At 53.8% G+C, this 26,093-nt stretch overlaps 9 protein-coding genes across 9 annotated transcripts; 3 read left to right on the plus strand and 6 right to left on the minus strand.

The window, feature by feature from the left end:
* Positions 1–1,131: 1,131 nt before the first annotated feature.
* On the minus strand, positions 1,132–4,166 carry PRT1 (Translation initiation factor 3 subunit b). The gene is made up of 3 exons (XM_062913029.1): positions 3,430–4,166; positions 1,821–3,360; positions 1,132–1,761 (listed from the first exon to the last, which is right to left on the minus strand). Exons 1-3 carry the CDS (start codon positions 3,699–3,701, stop codon positions 1,333–1,335), a joined length of 2,241 nt encoding a protein of 746 aa, XP_062764276.1. The 5' UTR covers positions 3,702–4,166; the 3' UTR covers positions 1,132–1,332.
* CCT2 (T-complex protein 1 subunit beta) lies at positions 4,103–7,135 on the plus strand. Its single transcript, XM_062913030.1, has 6 exons — positions 4,103–4,462; positions 4,526–4,680; positions 4,746–6,120; positions 6,179–6,728; positions 6,777–6,915; positions 7,008–7,135. Exons 1-4 carry the CDS (start codon positions 4,460–4,462, stop codon positions 6,236–6,238), a joined length of 1,593 nt encoding a protein of 530 aa, XP_062764277.1. The 5' UTR covers positions 4,103–4,459; the 3' UTR covers positions 6,239–6,728; positions 6,777–6,915; positions 7,008–7,135.
* Positions 6,841–8,541, minus strand: QC763_504355 (uncharacterized protein; the record flags this gene model as incomplete). Its single annotated transcript, XM_062913031.1, has 1 exon — positions 6,841–8,541. The coding sequence occupies one exon, from the start codon at positions 8,539–8,541 to the stop codon at positions 6,841–6,843; it is 1,701 nt and encodes a 566-aa protein (XP_062764278.1).
* A 1,116-nt stretch (positions 8,542–9,657) lies between these two features.
* On the minus strand, positions 9,658–12,042 carry QC763_504360 (uncharacterized protein; the record flags this gene model as incomplete). Its single annotated transcript, XM_062913032.1, has 2 exons — positions 10,256–12,042; positions 9,658–10,204 (listed from the first exon to the last, which is right to left on the minus strand). The coding sequence occupies exons 1-2, from the start codon at positions 11,827–11,829 to the stop codon at positions 9,658–9,660; spliced, it is 2,121 nt and encodes a 706-aa protein (XP_062764279.1). The 5' UTR covers positions 11,830–12,042.
* Positions 12,043–12,347: 305 nt separating this feature from the next.
* On the minus strand, positions 12,348–13,502 carry QC763_504380 (uncharacterized protein; the record flags this gene model as incomplete). Its single annotated transcript, XM_062913033.1, is given in 2 exon segments — positions 12,348–12,494; positions 12,510–13,502. The coding sequence occupies 2 exon segments, from the start codon at positions 13,500–13,502 to the stop codon at positions 12,348–12,350; spliced, it is 1,140 nt and encodes a 379-aa protein (XP_062764280.1).
* A 983-nt stretch (positions 13,503–14,485) lies between these two features.
* QC763_0084730 (uncharacterized protein) lies at positions 14,486–19,152 on the minus strand (the record flags this gene model as incomplete). The annotated part of the gene is made up of 4 exons (XM_062906176.1): positions 14,486–15,440; positions 15,497–16,218; positions 16,293–16,475; positions 17,379–19,152. 4 exons carry the CDS (start codon positions 19,150–19,152, stop codon positions 14,856–14,858), a joined length of 3,264 nt encoding a protein of 1,087 aa, XP_062764281.1. The 3' UTR covers positions 14,486–14,855.
* Positions 19,153–20,322: 1,170 nt separating this feature from the next.
* On the plus strand, positions 20,323–20,867 carry COX23 (Mitochondrial copper homeostasis protein; the record flags this gene model as incomplete). The annotated part of the gene is made up of 4 exons (XM_062913034.1): positions 20,323–20,483; positions 20,541–20,648; positions 20,733–20,760; positions 20,823–20,867. The coding sequence occupies exons 1-4, from the start codon at positions 20,419–20,421 to the stop codon at positions 20,865–20,867; spliced, it is 246 nt and encodes an 81-aa protein (XP_062764282.1). The 5' UTR covers positions 20,323–20,418.
* A 672-nt stretch (positions 20,868–21,539) lies between these two features.
* QC763_504420 (uncharacterized protein) lies at positions 21,540–24,895 on the plus strand (the record flags this gene model as incomplete). Its single annotated transcript, XM_062913035.1, has 7 exons — positions 21,540–21,689; positions 21,744–22,112; positions 22,180–22,598; positions 22,649–22,955; positions 23,010–23,856; positions 23,909–24,027; positions 24,077–24,895. 7 exons carry the CDS (start codon positions 21,540–21,542, stop codon positions 24,893–24,895), a joined length of 3,030 nt encoding a protein of 1,009 aa, XP_062764283.1.
* Positions 24,896–25,111: 216 nt separating this feature from the next.
* QC763_504430 (uncharacterized protein) lies at positions 25,112–25,717 on the minus strand (the record flags this gene model as incomplete). Its single annotated transcript, XM_062913036.1, has 1 exon — positions 25,112–25,717. The coding sequence occupies one exon, from the start codon at positions 25,715–25,717 to the stop codon at positions 25,112–25,114; it is 606 nt and encodes a 201-aa protein (XP_062764284.1).
* Between the last annotated feature and the right edge of the window lie 376 nt (positions 25,718–26,093).

Here is a 26,093-nt window from a genome sequence, read left to right on the forward strand (position 1 = left end):
TCTCGAGGTTTATAGAGGATATAATAAGCGAATGTATAGGTATTTGTGACGAACACCTTTCAAGAACCTCTGAAAGGGATACTAGTCAAAGGCGCTTCTAAAGAATCTTAGTTCGGTGCAGCTAAACAGCGCACAACAAATAGCTTGTCTCAATCACAATAGTCTTAGTACCAACGAATGTGACTTGAATTGCATACTGCGGAACTATCTGCTACTCATCTAGTTCCTCCGCATATATAGCCCTCGGGACCCTCAAGTGATCATCCTGATATAGCCCCGATTACCCTAAGCACAGTGCATCCTGTAAAGTGCTCGCCGTGATGAACATCTTGCATGCTGCAGACTGCTTATGCTTCTTAGCACCAGATCACTCCTGGCCAGCCCTGATTGGCTGAGGGCGCCCCGCGCCTCTCACACTGTTTGACCTGCTGTTAGCTTAACTGTGACACTTATTACCGTTTCTAAAGTGATATATTTATATATTAAATAAATATAGTTTCTAATTGAAAAACTATATTTTAAAGCAATATTATTTATAATACAATAAAAGATCTTCAAAAATTTATACTTGATTATGTAAATTGAATTTAAAAGTTTTTGGAAAATTTAAACACCTTACAAATATATCTTTAGTAAGTGTAAAGTTAATAATAGTACTAACGATAGTAACTTAAATCTTAATTTTCGGTAAGCATAATTATTCTAAAGTATTAGCGGTATTATAATAGTATAAAGTTTAGCTTTAATATTATTAATATAAGTAGGCAAAAAAATATTTCGAGGATAAAAAGTATAGGTTTTAATAATGGTAGTTATTAATTTATAGCTATTTTAATTAAATTTTAGTTTTCTATATAAAAAAAAAGACGTAGTATTTTGTTAATATCTAGTGCCTATAAACTTTGCTGTAGCTGAGTATACTGGCGGATACTGCTATAAGTGGGGAAGCGGTGAAAATACAGGACTCGCTGGCGTCGATGAACAAAATACCCATTTTCGTGTTGATAGGTCAGCTGCATATAACATATAACTTACAGCTATCCTTCCTAGTGGAAATATCAAGAATCTCTAGAGTAGCACGCACGCATGATCATCATACCGATTCACACGCATGTCCTGTATCCTCATGAACATGACATTACACCAGCCTCCCATTTTCAGAGCCCTCACTCCCCGCTACCCATGATACAAAATAAAAGGATTCTAGGACAACATCATCGGACGCAAAAGCCTCCCGCTCCATCTTCTTTTGCCTGCCTCGAAAAACACACATCACAAAACATGTAAACTATCGCTGAAGAAAAACAAAAAAGGACTACTTTATGCCATCTACTAGTTAACAATCTCCTCCGTCTCCTCCAGCACCTCCTCCATGATCTCCTCAATGACCTGCTCCTCACCGTTGGGCGCAACCTCGGCCGTCTTGGCCTTGAGGAGCTCCTCCACAGGGTCGGCGGGGAGGCCGAGCTCGGCACGCTCCTCGGCAACCTCCTCCTCCACCACCTCGCGCCAGTTGTACCAGTCCTCGAGCAGACGGCGTCTCTCCTGGACGACAGCCACGTCGGCGCTGCTGATACGCTCGGCATCCTCTTGCTCAAAGATTCTCGAGTACTCGCGGAGGTTCTTGCGGATCTGCTTCTGCTCCTCCTTGCTGAGGAGAGTGGCCGGGCGGGGACGCCACGCCCATTGCTTGAACTTCTCAATGGGCTCTTCACGGAGCTGCTCACCCCTGAAGTCGTAGATGTGGTATCCGTTCTCCATCTATGGTCAAACATCGTCAGCAAAGTGCACATTTTGGGAATTAATGGAAAACAACATACGGCGTGCTTCCAGGCAGAGGCCCAGGTGGCAACGTAACGTCCAGAGGGGTCCCACTCCACGTCGGTGACGCCATAGTGGTCAGCAGTGTTCATGAGCTGCAAGTTGGCAGTCAGGTCCTTGTCCGACTCTGGCTTCTCGCCCTCAAAGTCGAGATCGTAGAAGTCGAGATCCGAGCTCTGCGTGTTGTGGACGGTGGCCACAACGACGAATCTGCCCTTTGGCGACCAGTAGATGGCGTTGCTGTTCTTCTTCTCGAGCGTCCGGAGGTGCTTGAAGTTACCAACAGCGTTCCCCTTGGCCTTCTCGGGGCAGAAGAAGGCAACAGACGTCTTGGGGGGAACAGCGGTGGCGCCAACGGGCTCAGTCGTCGTGATGGTGACGAATCTGTCACCCTTGGGCTCCCACGCAAAGTTGATGACTGTGTCCTTGATGGTGTCGACAACCTCGACGGGGACACCCTTCTCCTTGATGCGGAAAATCTCCAGAGTGGTGGCCTGAGACTTCTTGGACTTGGAATGCCTGTCAACCTTGACACAGAGGTAGGCACCCTCTGACTGCCAGTGAAGTTTGGCATCGGAAACACTGAAGAGGTTGAGCGATCTGACGACCTGCTTGGAGGGAATGCTCATGAGACCGACTCTGGCGGGGTTGCTGCCAATCTCGGGGGTCCAGAAGCAGAAAAGCTGCTCATACTCCTTCACACCTTCTCTCTTCACGGTCGCGGGCGCCCAGTCAAAGTCCACCACGCCGTCAAGCTTCACGGTGGTCTTGTCGAGGAGGTTCATCCTGGGAAGCTCGTACACAGAGATGGATGTTCCCTGGTTCAGTCTGGCGACGTACTTGTCATCGGCAGACCACTTGAACGCCGGCCAGGGAAACTTAGCGGGCTTCTTGGCCTCACCATCGGGTCCGGCGGGGGTGTCCTGTTGGGCAAAAGAACGGATGGGCTTGCCGGTCTCGATGTCCCAGATCACATAGTTCTTTCCATCGTCGTCGATAGACAGCTGGGGGTGGCCCTCATCAGGAATGGAAATAGGCCTGTTGGACCACGTAACGAGGTAGTTTTCGTTGGGCGAGAAGGCAACGAGGTTAACGAAGGGATGGGCGAAACGCCTGATTCTCGTCCAGGAGGCACCACCCCAGAGCTGAACACCCTGCTGGTGAACTGAGGTGAGATATGTGCCCAGGGGCGACCATTGCACAAAGGTCTCGGTCCAGTGTGGGCGGTCAACAATGTTCTCGGGCTGGTCCTTTTCGTTGTTCCAAAACACACCGACCGTGTCTCCCCTGTACATGACGAACTGATCTCTGCCGCGGCCCGAGGGGTCGGCCATGAAGGAGCGCAGGTGCTCCTTTTCTTGGAAAGGCTCGATGGTGGGGGGAGTGTACTCCTCGTCGATGCGACCCTCACGGCCATAGCGGTCGATGTCGGTCAGCTTGTTGACGCGCAGAGTGTGCTTCTTGTCGAGAGGGGAGTAGTCGAGCTGGCGCACGGCTGCAGCGGCCTCGGCGGGCGATGAGTACTCGACAAAGGCAAAGCTGCAGTTTTATTAGAGGGGGGCACATCATCCAAAAAAACAAAACAAAAAATGTGGACCGCCCACGTACCGCAACGACTTGCCATGGTCACCAAAGGGCATGAAGATAGCATCCTCGCTGGTCTTGCCGACCGTGTTGAGCTTCTTCAACAAGAACTTGACGAGCTTGGGCTTCTGCTCCTCGGTGACCTCGGGAAGGCCGTCGATGACGACAAAGGTGTCGTAGCCCTGCTCGAGCTGGACCTCATATTTCTCCTTGAGATCCGACACATCAACCTCGTCGTAGTCGAAATCCTCCTCGTCGAGGTTCTCGTCGCGCAGAGTCTCATAGGACGGCGCCATGCTGGGCAGACTCTTTCTCGGTTGGCTGGGTCTACTGCGAAAACGGGCTGGGGTGTCTCTTTGGCTGCTGGATTGCGCTGTCGCTGGACGTGGTCTGCTTCGATGTCGGTCGGGATAATTGAGATTTTGTGCGCTGCGCAGACTGTGGTGGGGTTCGAGAACGGTTTTTTTTTGGTAGAGTTGCCAAAAGAGCCCCACAAATTTGGTTCTGCTGGGAGCTGCCTGGAACTTGGATTACTTCTACAGTACAGACAGAAGAGAGTCGACGGCTTCAATAAGGCATCAATGTCAATGCCAATGTCAATACTAGCCCAGTTGTAATTGTGCAGATAAGGTATCTCAGCGACTTTATCCTTTGTCTGTCTCCCCCTCGCCTTGTTCTGTGAGCTTGGGCAAAGATTCGCAGCGTGTAAAAAAACTTCCCTTCCTGGCAGCGACCCAAAGCTGCTTGGCGAGGGGCTGCTGCAAGGTGACAGGCAAGTGGCGGACAGCTGTGTAAGCGGGCGGTGAGGGGAGCTCTCAACTTTTTCTGCCGGTCGCGACCGCAAAAAGATGGCCCGGCCAGGCAGCTTTGGCCTTGTGTGGTGCAGTGTTGACTGCCAGAGCCTGGTCCCCATAGCTGCCCCTCCTCCCCACGGCGACCCATAATACCTAGTACCAACTACGGATATCTCCTGAATCTTGGGCCACCGCAACTTCAAGTCGAGGCCAAACTAGGTACCTTATAGACCAGATATAACCAATCTTGAATCAGTGCCATGGTCTGTCTACTCTACCCATTCTTGTGTTCTCTCTTTCTCTGACCTAATCATACCCCGATACAGGCTTCCTTCAGTCCCACCCAAATCTTCGAGGAGGGCACCACACAGGAGAAGGGTGAGAATGCCCGTCTCAGCGCCTTCGTTGGCGCCATCGCCGTCGGTGATCTGGTGAAGAGCACACTTGGCCCCAAGGGCATGGACAAGATTCTACAGTCTGCGTATGTTGCTGGTCCTTGCTGTAGACGTTGTCATCATTTACTAATCTAGGCCATGTTCATCACAGCTCGACCGCCGAGATCATGGTGACAAACGACGGTGCCACCATCCTCAAGTCCATCTCCCTCGACAACGCCGCCGCCAAGGTCCTCGTAAACATCTCCAAGGTTCAAGATGACGAAGTCGGTGACGGTACCACCTCGGTCACCGTCCTCGCCGCTGAGCTGCTTCGCGAAGCCGAGAAGCTGGTCGACAAGAAGATCCACCCCCAGACCATCATCGAAGGGTACCGGATAGCCAGCCAGGCCGCCCTGAAGGCTCTCGAGGCCTCTGCGGTCGACCACAGCAACAACCCCCAAGCGTTCAGAGAAGACCTCCTCGCCATCGCGCGGACGACGCTGAGCTCCAAGGTGCTCGCCCAAGACAGGGATCACTTCTCCAAGCTCGCGGTCGATGCCATCATGAGACTCAAGGGTTCTTCCGACCTCAGCCACATTCAAATCATCAAGAAGGCCGGCGGCAAGCTCTGCGAGTCATACCTGGACGAGGGTTTCATCCTGGACAAGAAGATTGGCGTCAACCAGCCCAAGCGCCTCGAAAACGCAAAGATCCTCGTCGCCAACACGTCGATGGACACGGACAAGGTCAAGATCTTCGGCGCGCGCCTCAAGGTCAGCTCGACCGCCAAGCTGGCCGATTTGGAAAAGGCCGAGAAGGAAAAGATGAAGGCCAAGGTGGAGAAGATCAAGGCGCACGGGATCAACTGCTTCATCAACAGGCAGCTCATCTACAACTGGCCCGAGCAGCTTTTTACGGATGCCGGCATCATGTCGATCGAGCACGCCGACTTTGACGGCATTGAGCGGTTAGCTCTCGTGACGGGCGGCGAGATCACCTCGACGTTTGACCACCCGGAATCCGTCAAGCTCGGCCACTGCGACTTGATTGAGGAGGTGATTATTGGTGAGGATACCCTGATCAAGTTCTCGGGCGTGGCTGCTGGACAGGCGTGCACGATTGTGCTCCGCGGTGCGACAGATCAGCTGCTCGACGAGGCCGAGCGCAGTTTGCACGACGCGCTCGCTGTTCTTTCCCAGACTGTCAAGGAGCCCCGGACGACGCTTGGTGGCGGTTGTGCCGAGATGGTGATGGCCAAGGCTGTGGAGGGGGCTGCTACCCGGGTTGAGGGCAAGAAGCAGATGGCTGTTTCTTCCTTTGCTGTCGCTCTCAGACAGCTGCCTACTATTCTGGCAGACAATGCCGGTCTTGATTCCGGGGAGCTGGTTGCTCGCTTGCGCAAGGCTATATATGATGGCTTGACCACGTATGGTCTTGACCTGATGACGCCTGGTGGCGGCATCACGGACATGCGGGAGCTTGGTGTTATTGAGAGCTACAAGCTGAAAAAGGCAGTGGTTTCTTCGGCTAGTGAGGCGGCCGAGGTGAGTTTTTTTTCTTTTCCGTCCCTTTCGTGGCCAGTGACTAACGTAGTGTTTGCAGCTCCTGCTCCGTGTGGATGACATAATAAGGGCGGCCCCCAGAAGGCGTGAGAGACATTGAAGCGTGATGTGCTGGACGGTAGCATTAGCATGAGCGGGCCAGGCCTGTATTATATCACCCTTTTAGACGGCCTGAATGAAAAAAGAATATCGACATCATCTGTCATGTCACCACCGATACCCAAGAAGATAGCGTCAAACGATGGTGTGTTATTACTATGCAATCTTACACATCCCAAACAACCTCCAAGACCTCATCCACAGGCTTCTTATCCTCCCCCCTTGGTGCGCGGTAAATGTACAACTGTCTGAACTGCTTCTTTCTCTTCCCTTCCCCAGTCCAGTAGGCATCCACAAGCAACCACTGCTTTTTTTGTCCCTCTCCGAGCCTTGGTCGCAAGGGGCCATAGGCTTCGTCGTAGTCGCCCGAGGAGGCGTACTGCCATGTTGCTTCGACTTTTTGGACATCGGGGAAGGAGCCGGGAGGGAACTCGGTGTAGGAGTAGCCGTTTACCCAGAGACCCACGGTGGTGGTGGAGGAGGACGAGGTGGTGGTGTTGCAGCCGGTTTTGAATCGTTGGAGGAAGCAATCGCCGCAGAGGGAGGTGATGGCAGACATTTGGGGGATTGGGGCGTGGAACCAGGTTTTGTAGTGGTGGAGGCTTAGGAGGGGGGGGGGGGGTTGTCTCTAGGGCGGAGGTCGGGTGTGGGGAGGTGTTTGGGATGGGGGTTAGAGGGGTGGTCCCATTTTCCAGTGCCTCTCCCACCAGCGGCACCACCGCCTCTTTCTTCCCGAGGGAGGTGTTGAGCGTCGCTGGGAGAGATGGGAAGGTGGTCCCATTTTCCAGTCCCCCTCCCCCCGCCAGCACCACCGCCTCTGTCCTCCCTCTTCTCTCCCCCCCTCCACCTTCCGGTACCTCTACCACCACCAGCACCACCGCCTCTCTCCTCCCGGCGGAGCTGTTCGGGATTTCTTGGTGGAATCCCAGGGTTCTTCCATGGGTCAAGATACCTCCTCGTCCCCCGTCCCCCAGCAGCACCACCCTCCCTCTCTTCTCTCTTCACGCGTTTGTGATCTCTCGGTGGAATCCCAGGGTTATGCCATGGATCAAGATACCTCCCCTCCCCTCCTCCCCGCCTCTCCCCCCCCCTCCTCCCCACCCGTCCCCCCTCAAAGAAACCAGAAACATCCCCCCTCAAATCCCCCTGCCACAACCCCCTCACCTCCGTCAGCCTCACTTCCGTAAATTCATAAACACAATCCCTCAACAGCTCATCCCCCCCTCTGTCTCTCCCCCCATACTCAACCGCACACCTCTCAAAGTAGGGAACCAGCTGCCTAGCCAGCGGCACAGAAACAAACAACCCCGCCCCCCCAAACGCCATCTCCCCGTACTGTCTATTCGCCGATTTGCTTTCTGACCTGGCACCGAGATACAACGGCACTGACGGGTCATATCTTCCCAACGCAACCGACAGGCGGTGCAGAGACGGAAAAAAAGTGTCGTCGTCGATGAGGGAGAGAAACGTGGTTTGGGGGGTGGAAAAGGATAACAACGTCGACAAGAGGAGGAAGTGCAGTTGGGGGGTGGTGTAATTCTTGGTGTGGGCGGGGGGTGGGGGGGGGGGGAAGGCGGAGACTAAGATGGAGCGGGAGTGGTACAGTTTTAGTAGGGAAGATGAAGAGGCAGAGGGCGAGGGGAGGGAGTGGTAATCTGTTATTGTGAGGATGAGTCTTGATTTGGAGTGGGACAACCAGTGGGCGAATGCTGAGAGGGTGGACTCGGAGGAGAGACGCTCGTAGGTGGAGGCTACGCCGAATATGAGCTCCGGGTGGGGGGTTTTGGGATAGGGTTTTGAAACGGGAAGGGAGATGGGGTTGCACGGTGGGAGGGAGAGATTTTCGTCGCTGAGGGTGAGGCCGATGGTTGATTTGTTTGAGGTGAAAGGGGTGGTGATGTTAGAGACAAGATTTCGATCGACGGTCTTGTCGTAAACGGGTTTGATGCATTGCTGGGTGTAGAGGATTGTGTCTGTGAGGCCAAACTTTTCCTGTCGAAGGTATTCCAGCTCCGGAGGTCGAGCGAGGTTCCGACTTGATTTGCCTTCTACCGGGAGCTCTGGCGGTTTTGGTTCTTCTGCGGCATTGTCCGCTTGCGGGGTAAAGGGTGAGACTTTGTCTGGGTGCTGCCGGTCGAGATGGAACCATTCCCCCGCTAGGTTCTCAACCATGGACTGAGCGGCTGAGATGGAGACGGTTGGCGGGATTCCATTGTGAACTCGGAGGGCGGTAAACAGCAGGAGACTCAGGATAACCGACAGCAATACCAGGGTAGCTCGTGAGAAACACCGTGGGGTCACCATCATCATGTAAGGGGCATGTCGAGCGGCGAGCGGTGCTTGATCTGAGACTTGCCGTGTCTTGACCAGAAATAAAACTCTGGAAAGAAACTGGCGGTAAATGACACTCACAGGCCTGTGTCTGAGAGAGAGTTGAGGGCTGCCCTTGACAGGATCTGCGGGACAAGGCAAAATGGTGATCTCCCTCATGTAAGATTCCTCCCGTCAGTGACGCCGGAACCACTTGGCACCTCATCAAGAATCTACAAAGCAACACTGTGACAAAACTGAACCCGATTGCTCAGTCTTGATCACAACTCTCGGCATGTTCAGAACCAAGCATATCCAGCCAACAGAGCAGGGTTTCCTCGAAACCGATCATTGTGACCGGATTCGTGACGAGCCAGACACACCAGAATGTAATACTGTAACCCGATATCAGCCCGAGAGTCATGGTTCAGACTGCCTTGTGCTGGGAAAACGTCAACTTCGGATGCCTTGATCCCACAGATGCTGTCAAAACTTTTGAGAAACCTGCCACGGCCGCCAACTCGAAACGATCTGTGTGTGCCGTGTCGTCGGAGCCCACATACTGGCCAAGGCGGCATATATATTACCTCGTCCTTGGGAGTTGCCAGTGGAAAGGCCACCGCCAAGTGACCCAAGGCCTTGCCAATCCGGAATGTCCAGGCTTTTCTACTCATAGCCAGCGAGAACCCCAATGCACGCTGGTCCGTGTTTGACAGGTGAACATACAGGAGTCTTGGAACAGCAGGCGTGCCACAGCTGCATCCCCAAGCCAGACGTCGCCACAAGTACTTGGTGTCACCAGCATCATCGGATGAAGTTGGTGATACCTCCTGTAAAGACACATCCGACCTGAAAGGATCAGCCGCCAATGCTTGGCCACTGTAACACCAGCCGCAGAGGCGCGCAGGCGTCCAATCCAAAGACGTTGCTTCAATGCGACAATATACCGGCAGATTAACCGATCGTATGTCTCCGACACCCGGATCTTGGAAAATGGGGGGGAACGGCTGGTTCTCGGTGAGCCGCCGTGGAGCCTGGGAGGTTTATCCTTGCCCGTTTCTGTTCGGAGCCAGAGAGGGTCATTAAGCGTTAGTCTCAGTAGGCAAAATCTCAAAAGTAGCTGGCCAAGTCGATATGCCCATCCCCATCAAGAAGCGGGAACAGGTTTAGGGCCCCAAAGGTTTGGTCGGCATTTTCTTCAAAGCCGCTAAAGACAGAAAACTCGGGTGTTCCTGTCATCCCCAAAAACGTAGACTCAAAGTCGAAGCCAAAGCGTTGCATCACAGCATCGTCTTGGGATGGATGGGGCTTGTCTGGCTTGCTGCTGCTTTCTCCCGGTCCTGCAGCTTGGTTTGTTTTGGATTGTGGCCCGTCAAGACCGCCATCGCTTCCCCGAGGAGTTCGTGGTATGAGCCCAAACAGCTGTGACGAGCTCGCTGTCCTGCGTGCCCGCTCCTGTATCTCCTTCGTTTCCAGGTATTCTAGTGCTGTGCTGAGTAATGACTTGGCAATGAGCGAGTATTGAACCGCGTGGGTGTCGGTTTGCGCAAAGTATTCGAGAGCGGTAATGGCAGCGCGGCAGTACTTCTCGATGATGCGACCAAACCCGCCAATAAGACCGACACCGAGGACGAGCGAGGAGGCAAACAGCCATGACCTAAGACAAAAGTCAGCTTTGGAAAAAAAGAGAAGAAAAGAACCGACTTACACGATAACAGGTGCTCGTCTTGTCATCAGACCTCTATCGATCAGGTCCTGAATGGGTTCAACCATCAGTATTGCTGCGTCGATGCAGGCATCCGCAAGCTTCGACTTTCCCGAAGTCGTGGTCGGTGACGAACATCCATCGGAAAGCCTTCGATGTAGCTCCACCATCAAGAATGGCCTCGAGACCAGCATCACTGCGTAATAATACGAGGCCAGCACCTGGCAGGCACCATTCACCACTCCAGCATCGACGTCACCTTCCTCATTATCCTCCACTACCTCCTTCAACCTCTCCAACCATTGCCCTGACCACCCTCTCAGCTCTCTCGATATCCCCTCGGTCAACCTCGGCGAGATTTTCCTCCTCGAATATACCTCCACCACGACACTCTCGATCACCAGGAATATCTGTACCGACGCGTTCAACAGATCAAACTTCTCCCTCCCGTTTTCGTCCGGCTGTCTGTACGGCACCGTACAGTCCACATCCGATGTCGCTGGCGGTCTCCCCATCGACGTCGACAAGAACAAGTCCACCACCCTCAGGCTCTTCCACAACCTGTCCCTCTGCCTGTGAATGTCGGGCCCGAACCTCGCATTGACCGCGGTCCTATGCACCCCTATCGACAGCGCTGCCCGTGCCGCCAGCCCAAAGAACAAAAACGCGGCATTAATCTGACACGCCCCCAGCGAGTACAGCGTGATAAGTATAAAAACCTGCACGCTCGCCACTCCCAAATTCCCCCCTAAACTCGCAAGCGCCACGTTCCTCGCGTAGTCAAAATACTGCTGCCCCGTCCCTTCACCCCCCTTCTCAATCTTCTGACACCCAATCGCCAACACCAAATAATTAACCGCCCCAGCCAGAGCATCATCCCCATGATCCTCCGCAGCCCACTCGATAATATCCCTCTCCAGCCTCGCATCATCCTCAAACAAATCAATCAACCCCCTCGTAACCTCCAAATACGCCCCCACCGCAGCAGGCCCGATCTCAATCCTCACCCGCGGCGGCAACGCCCCGTAACCAGACGACACCGACGGCCTGGAAGATGCATTCTCCAGCGCCGAGTACCCCCCCGTCTCGGGCGCAAAAGCATGCGCATCCACCCGTGTGGTCACCAGCCTCCTCACCGTCTGGAAAAACGACAGCGGCGCGCAGTCCCCGATAAAGACCAGCTTCCCCTGCGCGTCACACAGCAGCCTCGCCTCCCTCGGCACCTCGGTGTCCTCGTGCTCTTCCAACGGATGTTGCTCCTCAATCCGGTGGTGGTGCTGCTGCTGCACCGGCGCACCGATTCGCACAACCGAATGATTTGAAGCCGCCCCCGGCGACCCAGAAGCATGCGAAACAGAACTCCTCACATCATCCCCGCGGTGGCCCGCGGTGGTGGTGGTGGTTGACGGCCTCGGACGCCTCACACGCGGGGCGGTGTACCGGCAACTGTCGGGGTCCCGGCGGCGGACGCAGTACCCGCACGGCAACACGCCGCTGCACCGGATCTTGCGCTGCTTGCACGTGTCGCACGCGTTGGCGACGCGGGACCGGACGAGGCCGCCGGCTCTGGTTTCCATCCGTTTTTTTTTCTTTTTCTTTTCTTTTTTTTTCTCTTGATTCAACACGGTCGTTGTTATTGTGGAAAAATGAAGGAAACGCTGCGGGGGGTGCAAAAAGATTAGATAGCGCGCGTGGGACAGGGCAGCCTATCAAAGCTGCATGTGGTGCACTAATCGGGAAGGAGGAGCTTGGCTTTCAACTCAACTGACGTCACAACGGTAAGATGGCGCACACTTAGGTCAGGGTTAGGGTATGATATATCATCACCAGTCTCAGAATGCCCAGCAGAAGTTGGGGCAATGTTCAAGATTGACTACCTCTCCCCAAAAAGAGATCTCTTACATACAAATACATGTAAAACCAGAATCAACTAAACGCAGCGCACACCTCCCAACTCCAATCTCATACAACAAACCAACACATTATCCACCCCACCATCTTCATAAAAGCCACCAGACATCCTATAATCCAGTCCATATCAACTCCCAACCAAAACTCCAATCCCCCCTCCTCAAATAACCCATAAATCAACCCCTCACAACCCCCCAAAAACTCTCCCCGCATACTCCACGGCCAACAGCCCCTTCTCCACCACCTCCTCCCTCTTCGTCGCCCTCCCCATCCCCTCTAGATACGTCCTCAAACAACTCTCCAGCGCCTTCTTCCCCTCCTTATTCTTATCCTTCTCCGCCCACTTCTTCCTCCCAACCGCCAACGGACTCTCCGCCTCTAGCCCCAAATGCCTCATCACCGCCTCCTGCTCCCTCCTCACAGCCCCCAGCTCCGCCACAATGCTCTTCATCCCGTTGAACAAAATCTCATGCCTGACCGCCGCCCGCATCTCGTCCCTGTCTAGCCGTCCAGAAAGCCTCACCATCCCGTCGTAGGCCCCGCGGAGGTCCTTTTGGACGTCACCAATCTTGTTTTGCATGTACTGACCGGCACTCTCAGAAGCAAGAGCAGAGATTTTGGTGTCGAGAGAGTGCAAAAGCGACTTGATAGCCGTGACGTTGTCGTTTTCGGCAGTGTTGCTGGGTGTGGAAGACGACAAGGTACCAGGCGACTCCTCCCGATCCAAATAATCCTCAGCAGCAGCCATCACCCCACTCCCGTCAGTCCCAATCTCCTCTCCAACACGGTACTCAAACTCCGGCCGGGCAAACACCTCCTCAATAAACTCCTTGACCTCCTCATCTCCCTTCTCATCAGCCTCATCATCCTCGTGAGTGCCAAAGTCCACGCCGGGGGTGCCATCCAGCTCCATCTGACTACAATCTTGCGCTTCGTCCATCTCAGAGGGCAAAGAATCACGGCGGCAAGGGTCCTCCTCACCCGCAGCCGCCGACGGCTTGGGCAGATCAGGAAACATCTCCTCCATCCTGTCCATCCCGGCATCCCCATCCCCCACCACAACCAGCGACTTTCTCTTCTTCTTCTTGCTCTTCTTCCCACTCCCACCAGGACTCCTCTTCTTCTTCCCGCTCTTTTTCCCCTCGAGCCCTTCCTCCTCCTCCTCCTCCTCCTTGACATCCACCCCATCAACCCCCGCATCACCACCCCCGCCCACCTCTCCATTCTCACCCCGTCTCCCCCCCCCAACCCTCCCAATTCTAACCTCAAACGGCGTCCCCTCCAGCCGCCCCAACTCCCCAATCTTTCTCTTCACCCCCCCAACCCCAGGAGTAAACATCTCATCCTCGTCACTAAACCTAACCCTCTTTACTCCCCTCCCCTGAGCAGTGGTCGGAGTCCCCATCATGGTCATGACACTCCCCTGACTCAGTCTCCCCAATCTTTTAGCCCTCTTCGCAGCCGGCGACTGGGAGAGATCCAGTTCCGATTCGTCGTTTGCCTTTAGTGGAGTTGAGGGAAGGGAGGAGTCTGTTCCTGGGGAGGTGAAGGAGCGTTTACGGTCCATGGTTTTTGTTATCCGGTGAGGGGGGGTAAAGTTGTTCGGGTGGTGGGGGAGGGAGGGGGTGACAACCTGTATTGAGGAGTGACAGGGTTGAGAGGTGGTTGGTGGTATGCGCGTGAGTGAGTGGACGAAGAGGTGTGGTCGCGGTGAGCAGTGATGGAAAGATGTGAGTTGACTAGCGGAAGGGTTGCAAGTCGCAAGTAAAAGTGTAAAGTAAAGATGAAAGTCGCAAGTCGCAAGTTGAAGAGGGAAGAGTTGTGAGTCAGAGATGAAGACGTGAACATAAGTAAACAACCTCACTGCTGGATGACAGGCTACTTTTGTGAGTGAGAGAGAACCCTGCCAGGTAGGCACCTGTAACAAAGCAGCTCACGGCTGTGGTCGGGCTGGTGACTGTTTGTTTTGGAACATAATAGTCACGGTAGGCGGTTCAGGATGGAAGAAAGGGTCTGCGAGAATGCCGTCTGACCCGTGAGATGAAGAAAGTTGGAGAATTATTTAAACCAAGAGAAGGCTAGAAAACCTGGCAACGGGCTCTTTCCTATTTGCAAGCGGGTAAACAGGTCCACGGAAAGTAAAATCTCGGCGGAAGGCGAAAGGCACGGCGGCAGCTGTGATCAAATTTGTCAACAACAATGAGATAAACAGTGGGCGTTGTTAGAGACCCTTCCGGCGAGATGTTTGTATGGCAACAAGACTCACGATGTATGCTGCATACTTTGGATGCGGTGAACCGTATTCCAGACAAACGCTAGTAGTTCAACACCGAGAGGCAACAAGTTCCATATCAAAGGGGCAACAGCGCACTTGTATCAACTCTCACACAAGGGGCTCTCCCATCATTTAGCATCAATATTAACGAATGGTATGTATACAAACATTTTGACTCACCCCCTAACCATCCCAGGGGCCCATGATGCTACCTATATGATCAAATGTACGCGCTATATGCCAGACGACCAAGTACTTTGCAACCAATCACAAAAAAAACAAAAAAATAAAAAATAAGAAAAAAAGAAACAGAAGAAACAAGAAAAAAAAGAAGAAAACAAAAAACCAAATGCCCTACCCAGAATAAAAAATCCCCACGATAAAACATATACCCCCAAAGAAAAAGACCCAAAAAAATCAAGAAACCTCAAACAAACCCCCACTCATCCACACCAAACTCCCCACAAACGATCCCACTACCACAATCGTCACTATCGCCGCCCCCGCCTTATCCCCCGCCGTGATCTGCCTCATGGGATCCAGCTCAAAAGCGCTAGACCCAGCATTCGGGTCACCCACCGACGTACCACCCGTCGAGTTCGTCAACGGACCATCACTATTATCCAACAGCAGCGTAGACAGCGCCGCCAAAGCGCTCATCTGCTGACCCGCCGGTCCATTGGACACATCGCCATCGTACTCCCCCCTATCCCAGCGAAAGCCGCAGGTTCCGTCCGCCAGACACGATTCCACCGCGCCCTTTGTTGATGACCTGAGGACCTCGAGGATCGAATCCCGGGTGAAAGGGGCCACGATGGCGGTCGAGGCCAGAGCGCGGTGCATGTACCCCTTGAAAGAGTGCTGATCGACATTGCACTGGACTCGGTCCTTGAGCTCGCAGGGGCGTTCGACCATGATGCCTTCGGGGAAGAAGTGGTCGACGGTTCGGTTGAGGAGACCGGCGACGCGGGTCTTCCACTGGGCCTGCCTGTCGCCGGTAGTCTGGGGGTCGACGGTCAGTTTTCTGTGGGAGCAAGAGGGGAATATTCAAGACATACATAGTTGTACATGATGGCGGCGCCGTGGAGTAAGACAGCAGCATTGGGCGACCATTGCACCTTGTTGAGGTTGGTGCAGTTTTGCGGAGTGTTGGCACCATCGTACACATCGTAATCCTCCGTGATGTACCCAACGCCCTCGGTCCAATCCCATGTCCGCTCGGCCCACTCGGCATATGTTTCATTGTTTGTGTACCGCGCGAGACGAGCGGCGATGTTGAGGAAGACAACGTTGGCAATAGTATTCTTGTAATCGTAGCCGTTGTTGGTATGGGGAACCTGCCAGCGGAGACCACCGGCGCAGTCCTGGTTCTCCCACCTGGCGGCTTGAGTGTTGAAGGTGGCTTGGGCGAGCGCGAGATACTGCGGGTCAGTGGGCGCCGGGTTGGGGAAGTTGACCTCGGCGGCCAGCATAGCCGTCATGCCCCAGAAACCTTGATCATCGTTGCCGAGAGAGGCGGTCCAGTTGGGGTGCATAAAGGCAAAGGTAGGAGCGCCAGCTTGGTGGACGATGGATCGGACGGTCTCGTTGTTGTATGTGCTATCGCCTGTGTAGTGCCAGTAGTCGATCAAGGTGCCGAACATTGCGCCGGCCTGCCACCAGTAATAGTCGCCGGCCGGTGGCGGGCCTGGCAGAATGCCCGGTGTCTGGCCTGGCTCGTCACCGCGGTAGTACTCCCAGAGGTTGGCAGCAACGACTTTGGCGGCTCTCTTGATGGAATCTGACCCGTCTCTTTCGTTAGCAAACGGTCCGTACCGTCTGTTTCTGTTGCTGTGCTAGCTCCCGGGAACCCACCTTGAGAATCAAGATTGACCTGCAGCTTGTTTCCGGACTGCGCACTGGCACCCGTCACTGCGCACAGCAGCAGCGCTGCCGCAGCAGAAGCGTTCGTCCATCTCATGTTTGCGGTTTGTCGGCGCGCATCGGGTATCTGCTGTAGCTGTGGCCTGTCGGTGCTGCTTGGGAAAGTCGATGTCGCTGGGAAAAGGAGTTAGGGAAATAAGGCCGGGATCCTCAAGCCGAATTTGGTTTCGAGTAGTAGGGAGAAGACGGAGATTTCGGGGATGAGGGCGAGGAGAAGGCTGCTGCATGTGGGCAGAAGGGCAGGGCAGGGCAGCGGCCGTCAGCAGTTCGACATCACCACTTCAAAAGAGTTGGTTGTATATTCCCGTCGGAAACAACCGGTCAATCGTCGTCGTCGTCGTCGTCAGCATGCAACTCTCGTTCGGGGTGAGAATGGAACAGTGGTTGACCTGACGTAAGGGCCCGAGGCCAGGGCGCCGAAATGCCCAATTTGGAGACATTTCCTTTGTTCTGGGAGTCTTTCCGAGTCTCATTGTTCCTGAGCAGGGATTGTGCAAATGGCTGCTGGGGCGGTGCATTGCAGTGCCCGTGTGCTGTGGGGGGCGTTCGAGACGGCGACGGCTGCTGTTGGCCCGTCGCATCGACTCGTCAGCCCAGAAGTCCCAAACGGGATCTAGCGCGTTCTAGTTCGTATAGGCTCGTTCTGCCAAGGAGGACCCTCTTTTGCGGGGTACGTCCCGTCATCCGTTTCATGCTTGGCACTTTGAGACATGTCTTGGGCTCCCTGAATGGATCGTGTCAAATCAAGCATGGGGTGCCAAAAGGTGTCAATTCTGTTGTTGTACGAGGGTGAGTTGCCCGGGTGGCTGGAAAAGGCCGAACCCAGTGACCCAGGTCCCACTGTCAAGATATTAAGTCCTTAACAGTGGCCCGGTTGACTATTTTGACAGATCGTTCTTACATTATCTTCGAGACAGTAACTGTACTACATACAATAGCGACAAATAGCAGCATGATATCTCAACGAAGGATTAGCCTTCAAACCCCACGATGCCATCCCTTTCCTCAGCAACTAACAACGCCTGATGCCCTGGCCGTTGTTCATCTGGCCATTGGGCCTCGATCCACGGTTCAACCCTACCATGCTCGTGTTGTAACTGTCCCTCCTCTGATGGCTGTCCCTGTTGTCGTAGTTGTCCCTGCTGTAGTAGTTGTCCCTGCGCTGTCCAGCTTCGTTGCCCTTCTCGAGGTCAGCGACCCTCTTAGTTAGACTAACGTTGACCTGCTTCAGGTCTGCAATCTGCTTCTCTAACATGGCGAAGCGGGAGTCGTTAGACCGAGCGTGATTCTGGCGATCCTCGTCCTCCTCGGACTCTTCCGCAGCACCGGCGGGTCCTGATCTGTCGACATTTCGCTCCAACTTCAACAGCCGGGAGGTCACATCTCGCGCGAGGCTCTTATGATTATCGCGGTACCGCTTCACCTTCTTCTGGAGCTTCTCATGCCCGGAGGTACTGCCCATCAGCTCCAGTTTCTTGCTGACCCTGTCGAGCTTTGTTTCCATGTCGCTGCGCTTGGACTCGGCCACGGCGACCTGCCCGACATAGTCCAGAATCTTGGAGTCAAGAGTGGCAAGCTTTTCTTCCAAGGGCCCTTTGGCAGCATTTACTTTAGCGGCTGCCACATGTGTGATGTACGACTGCTTCTTTTTCTCCAAGACCCCGGCAACCGCCTCCGCCACAGTGGACACAAGTCCAGCGGCTTTGCCTCCTTTGTGAAGGCCAATATCTGCCCTCAGGCTCTCGATCGCGTTCGTGTGGAATGCGAGGATGTCTGAATGTTCACCAATTGTGATGTCGATGACCCTCATACGCTGGTGGACCTTTTTGAGCGGCTCGCGCTGGGCATGCCCATTACTGGCCAGCGCTAAGCCAAGGATTGGGGAACTGACGGTCTCGGCCGTGGATATTTCTGAACTCAGCCCCACAGAGGAGTCGAATCGCAGTGTTGGCGGTGACGATGATGGGGAGACGATCCTGACTGAGCGGATCGAAGGGCGGGTCGACGATGTTGAAGGGCCTGTTCTTGAAGGGCCGGTCGATGTTTTTGAAGGGTCTGCCGACGGTTTGGAAGGCCCAGACACCGATGAACGTCGTGTCGACTTTCGAGGCGTCACTGGCCCCGATGTAGTCTTCTTGCGCTTTTTAGACTTGTGCTGCTCGAGGCTCTCCCCAGGCAATGTGAGTGGCTCCTCGTCTGTGCTGTCGTCTTCGACATCATTCGGCCTGTGCTGAGCTAAATTGAAGAGCGCGCCCTTCTTTTTGAGCTCGGCCCAACTATCGCGAAGCTCAACCTTGGAGAGATCTGATGTGGAAACGTCCCCTCCAGCCGAGTCGAGGAAGCTGATGTACTTATCAGCATACATGGCGACATTGCATCGTCTCCGGCGCCCTTTCGAATCGGCGTAAGCCCTGCGCGCGTGGACAAAGATCCCTTCCAGCAGCTTGATAGTCGTCTCTCCACATCCTGAGAAGGTGTCTGGGGACAGGTCTTTCCAGTATGAGGGCGAGGGATGGTGATCAGAAAAGAACAAAAGAGCCCGAAAGAGCAAGGCGATATTGTTTTGCACTCTGGTTTTGGTGATTTCCTCGGGGTTGGCGCGATTCCGAGATCCCTTCGGCACACTGGTGTAGTCAGGGCATATCAAGGCCTTCCAGATCTTTTTCTTATGTTCTTGGATCTCTTCAACAGTCTCGGCATCAAACAGGAAGCCTGGCATCTCCCAAAAAGGAGTGTCAGGAACCATCTTGAAGTCCGCCATGACTTCGATATCCGAGTCGGTCGGGCTCATGTTGTGCCCTGGCTTGAAGCTTGGCAGGCTTTTCCTGTATCTGGCTGGACTGGATCAGATTTGGACCGACATGAAAAGGGGGTCTAATTCAATACCTGAAGAACTTGAATATCAAGTTCACACTGAGAAGCGCTTGTGTAGCCTGTTCCTTTCAATCAGGAAGGAACAGCCCCAAAGTCGAGTTGTCGGAAAGAAAGAGGGTTTAAAGAACCGACGCAATGGCGATGGACTCTGAGTTGCCAGAAGGAAAGCGACTGGCAAACGAAGAAGACGAGTCTGGAGTTCGAGTTGCCAGATAGAAAAGCTACTCGGTACTCAAACCACTGTCCTGACAATGAGCTGCCGGACATGAGAGGGACGTGAAGGTCGAGAAAATGGCCCTGAAGTTGAATTGTTCCGAAGAGCGATTGGAAGAACAAAAATTGGCCCTGGAGCCGGAGTGGTCTGGAAGAAAGAGGGCTTTGAAATTCGAAACGAACAAGCTCAGGCCTGCGCTGCCAAAGAAATCGCGACTTGAGAATCGAATCAAGCCTGTGCGGCCAAAAGAAAAGCGGCTCGAGGATTTCAAAACTGGAGAATCAGACAGGGCTCTGCCCTCGGTGGGTAGGTGGTGTAGAGAGGATAACCCCTTTAAGAAGAGAAGCAAAAGCCAAAGAAGCTTGTCGTTGACAAGGCTCAACACAGCTTATGGAACAGGGACGGGAGGGTGTGTTGGAAAAGGGAAGTCGACCCCAGGACAGAGTAGTTGAACTGGGTGGAATATCTGCCACCCCGCCATTGGAGTATCAAAATGGAAGGCACGACTTTCCAGGCCCCCTTCCCCATGGTAACGGTCAGGTTCGATAAGCTGAGTCGCACCCCTTTTTCGCTGAAGTTGGACCTCTGTTCCGATCAGTCTCAAGGCGGTCAGTGATGCCAATTAGATTGGAAATTGTGCCCGATTCTCTGTTCCATGTTAAAAACATTACTTTGAAGCTGGAACGACTTTTCGCAGCCCAAGTTGCTTGTCCATCCACCTGTTTATCCCGGCAAGGCCTGGATTGCGTCGATGGTGGTCATGTAGTTCAGGGGCTCAGGGGTAACCGTCGAAAATGTGGGCCTCTTAAGGAATGGACCGTGCTCAAAGCTTAGCATCGGCATCGGGGAACCCGACCCGCGACTCGTGCTCTTCACCAAAACGCTGTCGCAAGCCGAAGACAGTGGATAATGCGACAGGCACATCCACCGACGACGCTCTTATGATTTGAACGTCCCAGCAATATCGCAATGGCGTCCACCGGAGGTAGCACCAGGGAGCCCTGGACCGGCGAGACAAAATCCAAGTTTAACGGGTAAGTTCCGGCCCCTCCTGGAGAACATGACAACTGCTAATGAACCTCTGTCATCAGCAAAGACAGAAGCGAGTTCCTTGATCCATGCCAGGAGGCTGCCACGAAAAGCATCCGGTGTCTGCACCGCAACCAGGGTGACCGAACCATGTGCTCCGATTACTTCCAGTCAGTTGCGACAATCTGATACTGTTGGGGGGGATAACGGTTGAGCAGATTGCGCTAACAATCGGTGTTTTGGGAGGTGTACAGGGCATACAGAGATTGCAAGAAGATTTGGGTATGAGGATTGGGTCTTGGTGAATGACGGATTGCATGCTGACCGTCGCTGGTGTGTGACAGATCGAGAAGCGCAGGATAGAGAGCAAACGAGGAGGCAATGCTTAACGCTTGACGGCCGACACCGAAAGACCTAGATACCCCGCGTTGTTCCCACGACCGACCAGAGACTTGCTGTGATTCTAGGATTGATATACCAAGGAATTGGCCTCCAGGAATAGAGATACGGCGTGGGACAACTACTTCTCAGGGCAGAATAGACAGGACTGCTCCTGTCTCTGTAACAATTTTGTAGTTTATTTCTCCTCTCTTTTCATACAACGTAACGACTGGCAGACATGCTATTATGCAAACCCCTTTTTTCTATAAGATTTAGCAAGAGAGGAGACGGCGATTATAGCTGTTGAACTGGCTTCTTCGTGGCAGAGGCTCACCGCGGTGAAGGTGGGGTTGCAAAGGTCAAGCTCGTGCCCCACAACCCCACCAAATGTTGTGGTGAGCTTCTTGTTCCCTCGCATGCACGAGTATCCCATCAGCATCTTGGCCCAGAGCGCAACAGGCTTTGGAAACAGTTCTTTTTGAAACTGTTTGCTTGTGTTTCTCAAATACTGCGGAGGTTTTCATTGTTGTTTGTAAGCCGCACAAGGTGTACGAGCAGCCCAATTCCTCGCCTGCCATTGGCCCCTCACCTTCAACTCCATCCTGTCCCCCACGTCGGGTTGGCTGGCCTTCCTCTCTCGCCTCGTCTTCGCCTGCGCCTGCACCAAAAGAGAACCAACCATGGCGTACAACAGATACAGATATGGGCCACCGGCCCTCAAAAGCAGCGTCGACGTGCAACTGCAGTCTGCGTTTAGCGATGGGAACTGGTCCGCCGTCATTCGGCTTGCTGCAAAACGCTTTGCGACTTTCAAGGACCCTTATTATGAGGTACATGCCCTGACTGGCTACCAAGAAGCACATGATACTGAATATTCCATGCAGGCTATCAGAGTCTCTACTGAGGCCCAACTACAGGGCACTGCCGAGAAATGTGCCGTACTTGTCCACGTCGACGAGTTGGTCAGGAGCAAGAAGACCCCTGATATCAACACCCTCGACCTGTATGAGTGGGCCTGTCAGGACTTCATAGGTTATGAGATTGACTTTGCCGAGACATTTGGCCCTTTGAGAGCACGATGGGTCAAGGCAAACGCCAGCAGTCCAATGGCCTCATCTTGTCTTCAGGGTTGTTTGGAACAGTGGGATCTTGTCAGCGCTCAGCAGATTGCAGCGACCTTGGACAAGACCTATGCCAACACGACTGACCGCCGGTACATGTTTTGGAACATCACTTTGACATTCCTCCTTTCAGTATGTATACTCGGCTATTAACAATGGTGTCGAGACGAGGAATTGACGTGTCCAGATTAGCCCACAGTGCACTGAAGCCAGCCGCAAGGTGTACAGCCTTTTGACAGTCAGACAGCTCCAAAAGGCAGCTGATATCACCGAAAATTCCGAGAAACTCGAAAAGACAGACAGAGGTCTTCTCACAGAAGAGGAGGTCTGCCTCTACTACCGCGTGTTATTGAGTCATGGCACCAAGGAGGAGTTTCTGGCCCGCCTCAGAAGCCCCAAACTGGGTGCCATCAGTCAACTCAAACAGGGACACAAGCTTCTTTTCTGCGAGTGTCTCGATGCTTTGGAAACTTGGGGCGAATGGGACACCATCTACGAGCTCTGCCGCGATGCTCTGAAGTTGGGTCTCGACGGTTCCACCACACCATTCTTCGTCTGCGATTTGAGGATATGGAAGAGGTTTATTGCTGCCGCCACCGAGGCAACGAATGCGGATGCGTCAGTGTTTCTTACCTGGCGGGGGTGTCAACATACTAACAGGTTTCTAGGGCTCTCGATGAAGTACAAGAGGTCCTCAAACAGTTCATCGAGCTCAAGGACAAAGCTACCCCCATGTACAAAAAGAACATCAGCCTGGCGCTGCTCGAAACAACCTTCAGGTTGCCTTCAACCACGATCAACCCCGACCACGAAGACACAGCTATGTCGCCAAAGGTCGTTCAAATAGGGCTTTTCCTCGATCAGTATTACGAGAGATTTGCCGCTTTTGACGACGTCAAAGGCTATGTGGCTGAGCTGGGATATGAAGAGGCAAAGACATTCTTGGAGGATGTGTTGCCCAAGATTCCAGGCGAGGTATGCTTCTTCTGTTGGTCTGCATTCTGCAGATGCTAACGGGAGTCTCTCAAGAATCCCACCAAGGCTCAGCAGATCATCATCAAGGCCCTCGAATGCAGGCTGCGCTACACACTCACCACCTGCCCACAAACACTTTCTCCCCATCCAACCGTGGTGGAGGGAACAGACCAAGGAAAGCCCTTCCATTGCCGCGTTTGCTCCAAATTGGCCAAGAGCCCATGCGAAGGATGCTTGAGGAAGCTGATCATCGATGCCGCTGACGCACACAGACAAATAACTTCTGATAAGGAGCTCTTGGCTGCTATTCCAAGACTGGACCGAGACCCCCGACTTGATTTGGCCCTTGTGATGGGAAATTCTCTGCTCAAACTGTCAGGACTGCGGCCTGGGCTGCCGAATTTCGGTCAGTCGTTATGGCAGGATGTCCAGCCTGATATTTTGCTGCAGGCTGTTTTGCTTCTCGACACACAGCTGAAAGTGACACCAAAGGACAATGGATTGCGGCTGTTGCTGGTGAAGCTTTACCTCCTTTTCGGCTGCGCCTCCTACGCACACCAGCTCTGGGCTCCACTTGACGTCAAGCGGACGATTCAGGACGCCCTGAGCCCGTTGTTCTTTGATAGGATATCCAGCATCTCGCCAGGGTTGTTTCAGGGAACTCGGCCCCTGATGGAACCGCTGCGTGCTTATTACACGCAAAGTCTGCGGGATCCTAGCCCGGTGAGAATTTGGGATGCCTTTTCGTCTGGTAGCTACACGAGTATTCTTGACATGGCCGAGTATGACAAGAAGCTGCGCACCAGCTGCACTCTGGTGATGACACTGGTAGAGGAGAGGCGCGCTACCAGGCTTTTTGGTGGCAAGCTTGATGCTGACATTGATGATCACATTCTCGCGAGTGAGTTTTCCCCGATCGATATGATGTACCATGTTTACTGATAGGTCCCCAGCCGATATCGTGGAGGACACCACCCTTGTTCACAAGACCGACTACGGCTCCTTCCCCAGCCTTGAAAGTGCCAACGGGCCCCCGATTCAAGAGTTCATCCGCCTCGGCCCAGGTCCTTCTGTACGTCCCCATTCCTTTTCTTCCACAACTTGTATGCTGACCATATCAGAACGAGCGCTCCCACCTCGCCTTCCTCGCGGAGCAATACCTCGACCTCCTCACCTACACCCCACCAAAAGATTACAAACCCTCTAAAGCCGCCGAAGCCGCCGCCCGGGACAAGGCCTATGCTCTCGAAACGCTCACCCGCATCAACACCTCCCTCACTGACCTCCTCCACAAGCCCAGCACCCCCAAACTCTTGACTCCTGCCGAAACAAACTACTACACCGCTTTATCTCTTCTCTCCGCCCTCGTCCTCACAGCCATCTCCCTCCCCAAATCGGAAACCTCTATTCCAAAGATCGTCTCTCAAACAACGCAACCCCTCAAAACAACCCTCACGACCCTCCGCACGGGGTTGTTATCGCCCAAGTCGACCGTTCCCGCCACAACCCAGCAGGCGATCTACTCGCTCTGTGACATGCCCTCTTTTGCCTCGGTACGTGATGTCGCTTTTGCTGTCAAGCTCTCCGCGGCGTTTGTCCTCTCCCACCACGAGAAGGAGACAGCAAGGGACAAGTCTGGCAAGTCGGGACTGCACAAGGAAGTTGTCGCTGAGATGAAGGCTTTGGAGTCGGCGGCGGCAAAGACGCTGGGGGAGGCCAAGGGTCATGTTGGGGTGCTGAAGGGGGTGATGAATGAGAGTGGGTGGTTGGATAAGTTGTTGGATGTTGTTTTGGGGGAGGAGGACAGGGAGGTGGGGGAGTTGACAGAGAAAGTGAGCGAGATTGTAGAGGGGAGGGGAGGGGCCGAGGAGTGGGCTGGGAAGGTGGTTGATGGCTGGAGGGAGGGGGTGAAGGGGTGGGGAATGGTGAAGTTTGAGTAAGGTAGTGAGTGTCATTTGCAAAGAGTTCCATATGCTTGAGAATGTTTCCTTGCGATCCAATCCGGCTATGCAATAAAAATAAACAGAGAAACCGAACTAAGGTGAAATAAATAGGTATCATATGCCAAGCAATCCCCCCTAAGAAGCAAAACCCCCTCTTCCCCCTCTTATCATCTTTCCTCCGTCTCCCACAACTTCCCCCCAATCCTGCAGACTTTAAAAACTTCCACTCCCCCTCCTCTTAGCCCTCTCCCTAGCAGCCCTAGCCAAAATCCCCTGCTGCTCCTCGCCCAACGTAACCCAAGTCCAAAACCAAGCCATCGTCTCGACAAAAACAAACGTGAAAAACACCCTGTTTTTCAAGGCATCACCCCCCCAGCCAGAGGGGACATACCCCGGGTTATTGTTCAGCGCTTGATGCATATTGGGGTGGTTGACAAAGCGACTTTTGGCGGACTCGTCGTGGTGATAGAAGATGGGGGAGGAAGGCGAGAAGAAGAAGGAGTAGATTGAGAGGGAGAAGCAGATTGAGACTCGGAGGGGGGCTTGGGTGCCCCAGTGGGTGATGAGGGAGATTTCGTCCGGGTAGGAGAGGGTGGCTAAGTCGGAAATGGCGAGGAAGGCGAGGAGGAAGGATAAAAAGGCGAGGGCGGGGGTGGGGACGTCGAAGGATCGGGAGGGAGGGAGGGCGAGGGAGTCGCCCAGGAGGGAGACGATGCTTTGGTCGGAGATGGCGGTTGGGTTGGTCAGGAAGAGGAAGGAGAGGGTCAGGTGGAAGAGGGAGAGGGAGGTGAGGATCGTGCGGGAGGATATTAGGGCCATGGTTGAGGCCGGCTTTGAAAGGCTAGCTTTGGCGTTGGGGCCAGATGATTTGGACGACGGGCGATGGGGGGAGGTTTGGTAGTTTTAATGCTGGGTGTGCATTCAGTTGTGGCCAGATGCTCAGTCGTCAGAGAGTGCTGGGTTCGCGGGATTCAGCTCTCCCTCGGGTCGGTTGGTCTGTGTCGTGTGAGACACCAGGATGTCGTGTGGTTTGCTGGTGGGCGAGCTTCAGTTTCGTGTCGGTTCCGTCACAGTCCAAAAGGGGCACAATTACAAGCCTTATCGGCAAGCTATCCTCCCGATAAGCGAGGGTCATTGACCAGACTTGTTCTCGAATAAATATGGGGCCACGGGATCTGTCAAGCCACGTTTATGC

The sequence above is a fragment of the Podospora pseudopauciseta genome (assembly GCF_035222475.1).
Source record: "Podospora pseudopauciseta strain CBS 411.78 chromosome 5 map unlocalized CBS411.78m_5.2, whole genome shotgun sequence".
NCBI lineage: Eukaryota > Fungi > Ascomycota > Sordariomycetes > Sordariales > Podosporaceae > Podospora > Podospora pseudopauciseta.

Coding starts and splice junctions, on each gene's coding strand:
- PRT1 (XM_062913029.1), bottom strand. CDS start 3,701: ATGGCGCCGTCCTATGAGACTCTGCGCGACGAGAACCTCGACGAGGAG. Junction 3,361..3,429: donor GACCATGGCAAGTCGTTGCG/GTACGTGGGCGG, acceptor ATAAAACTGCAG/CTTTGCCTTTGTCGAGTACT. Junction 1,762..1,820: donor CCTCTGCCTGGAAGCACGCC/GTATGTTGTTTT, acceptor GTTTGACCATAG/ATGGAGAACGGATACCACAT.
- CCT2 (XM_062913030.1), top strand. Junction 4,681..4,745: donor GACAAGATTCTACAGTCTGC/GTATGTTGCTGG, acceptor TGTTCATCACAG/CTCGACCGCCGAGATCATGG. Junction 6,121..6,178: donor CGGCTAGTGAGGCGGCCGAG/GTGAGTTTTTTT, acceptor TAGTGTTTGCAG/CTCCTGCTCCGTGTGGATGA.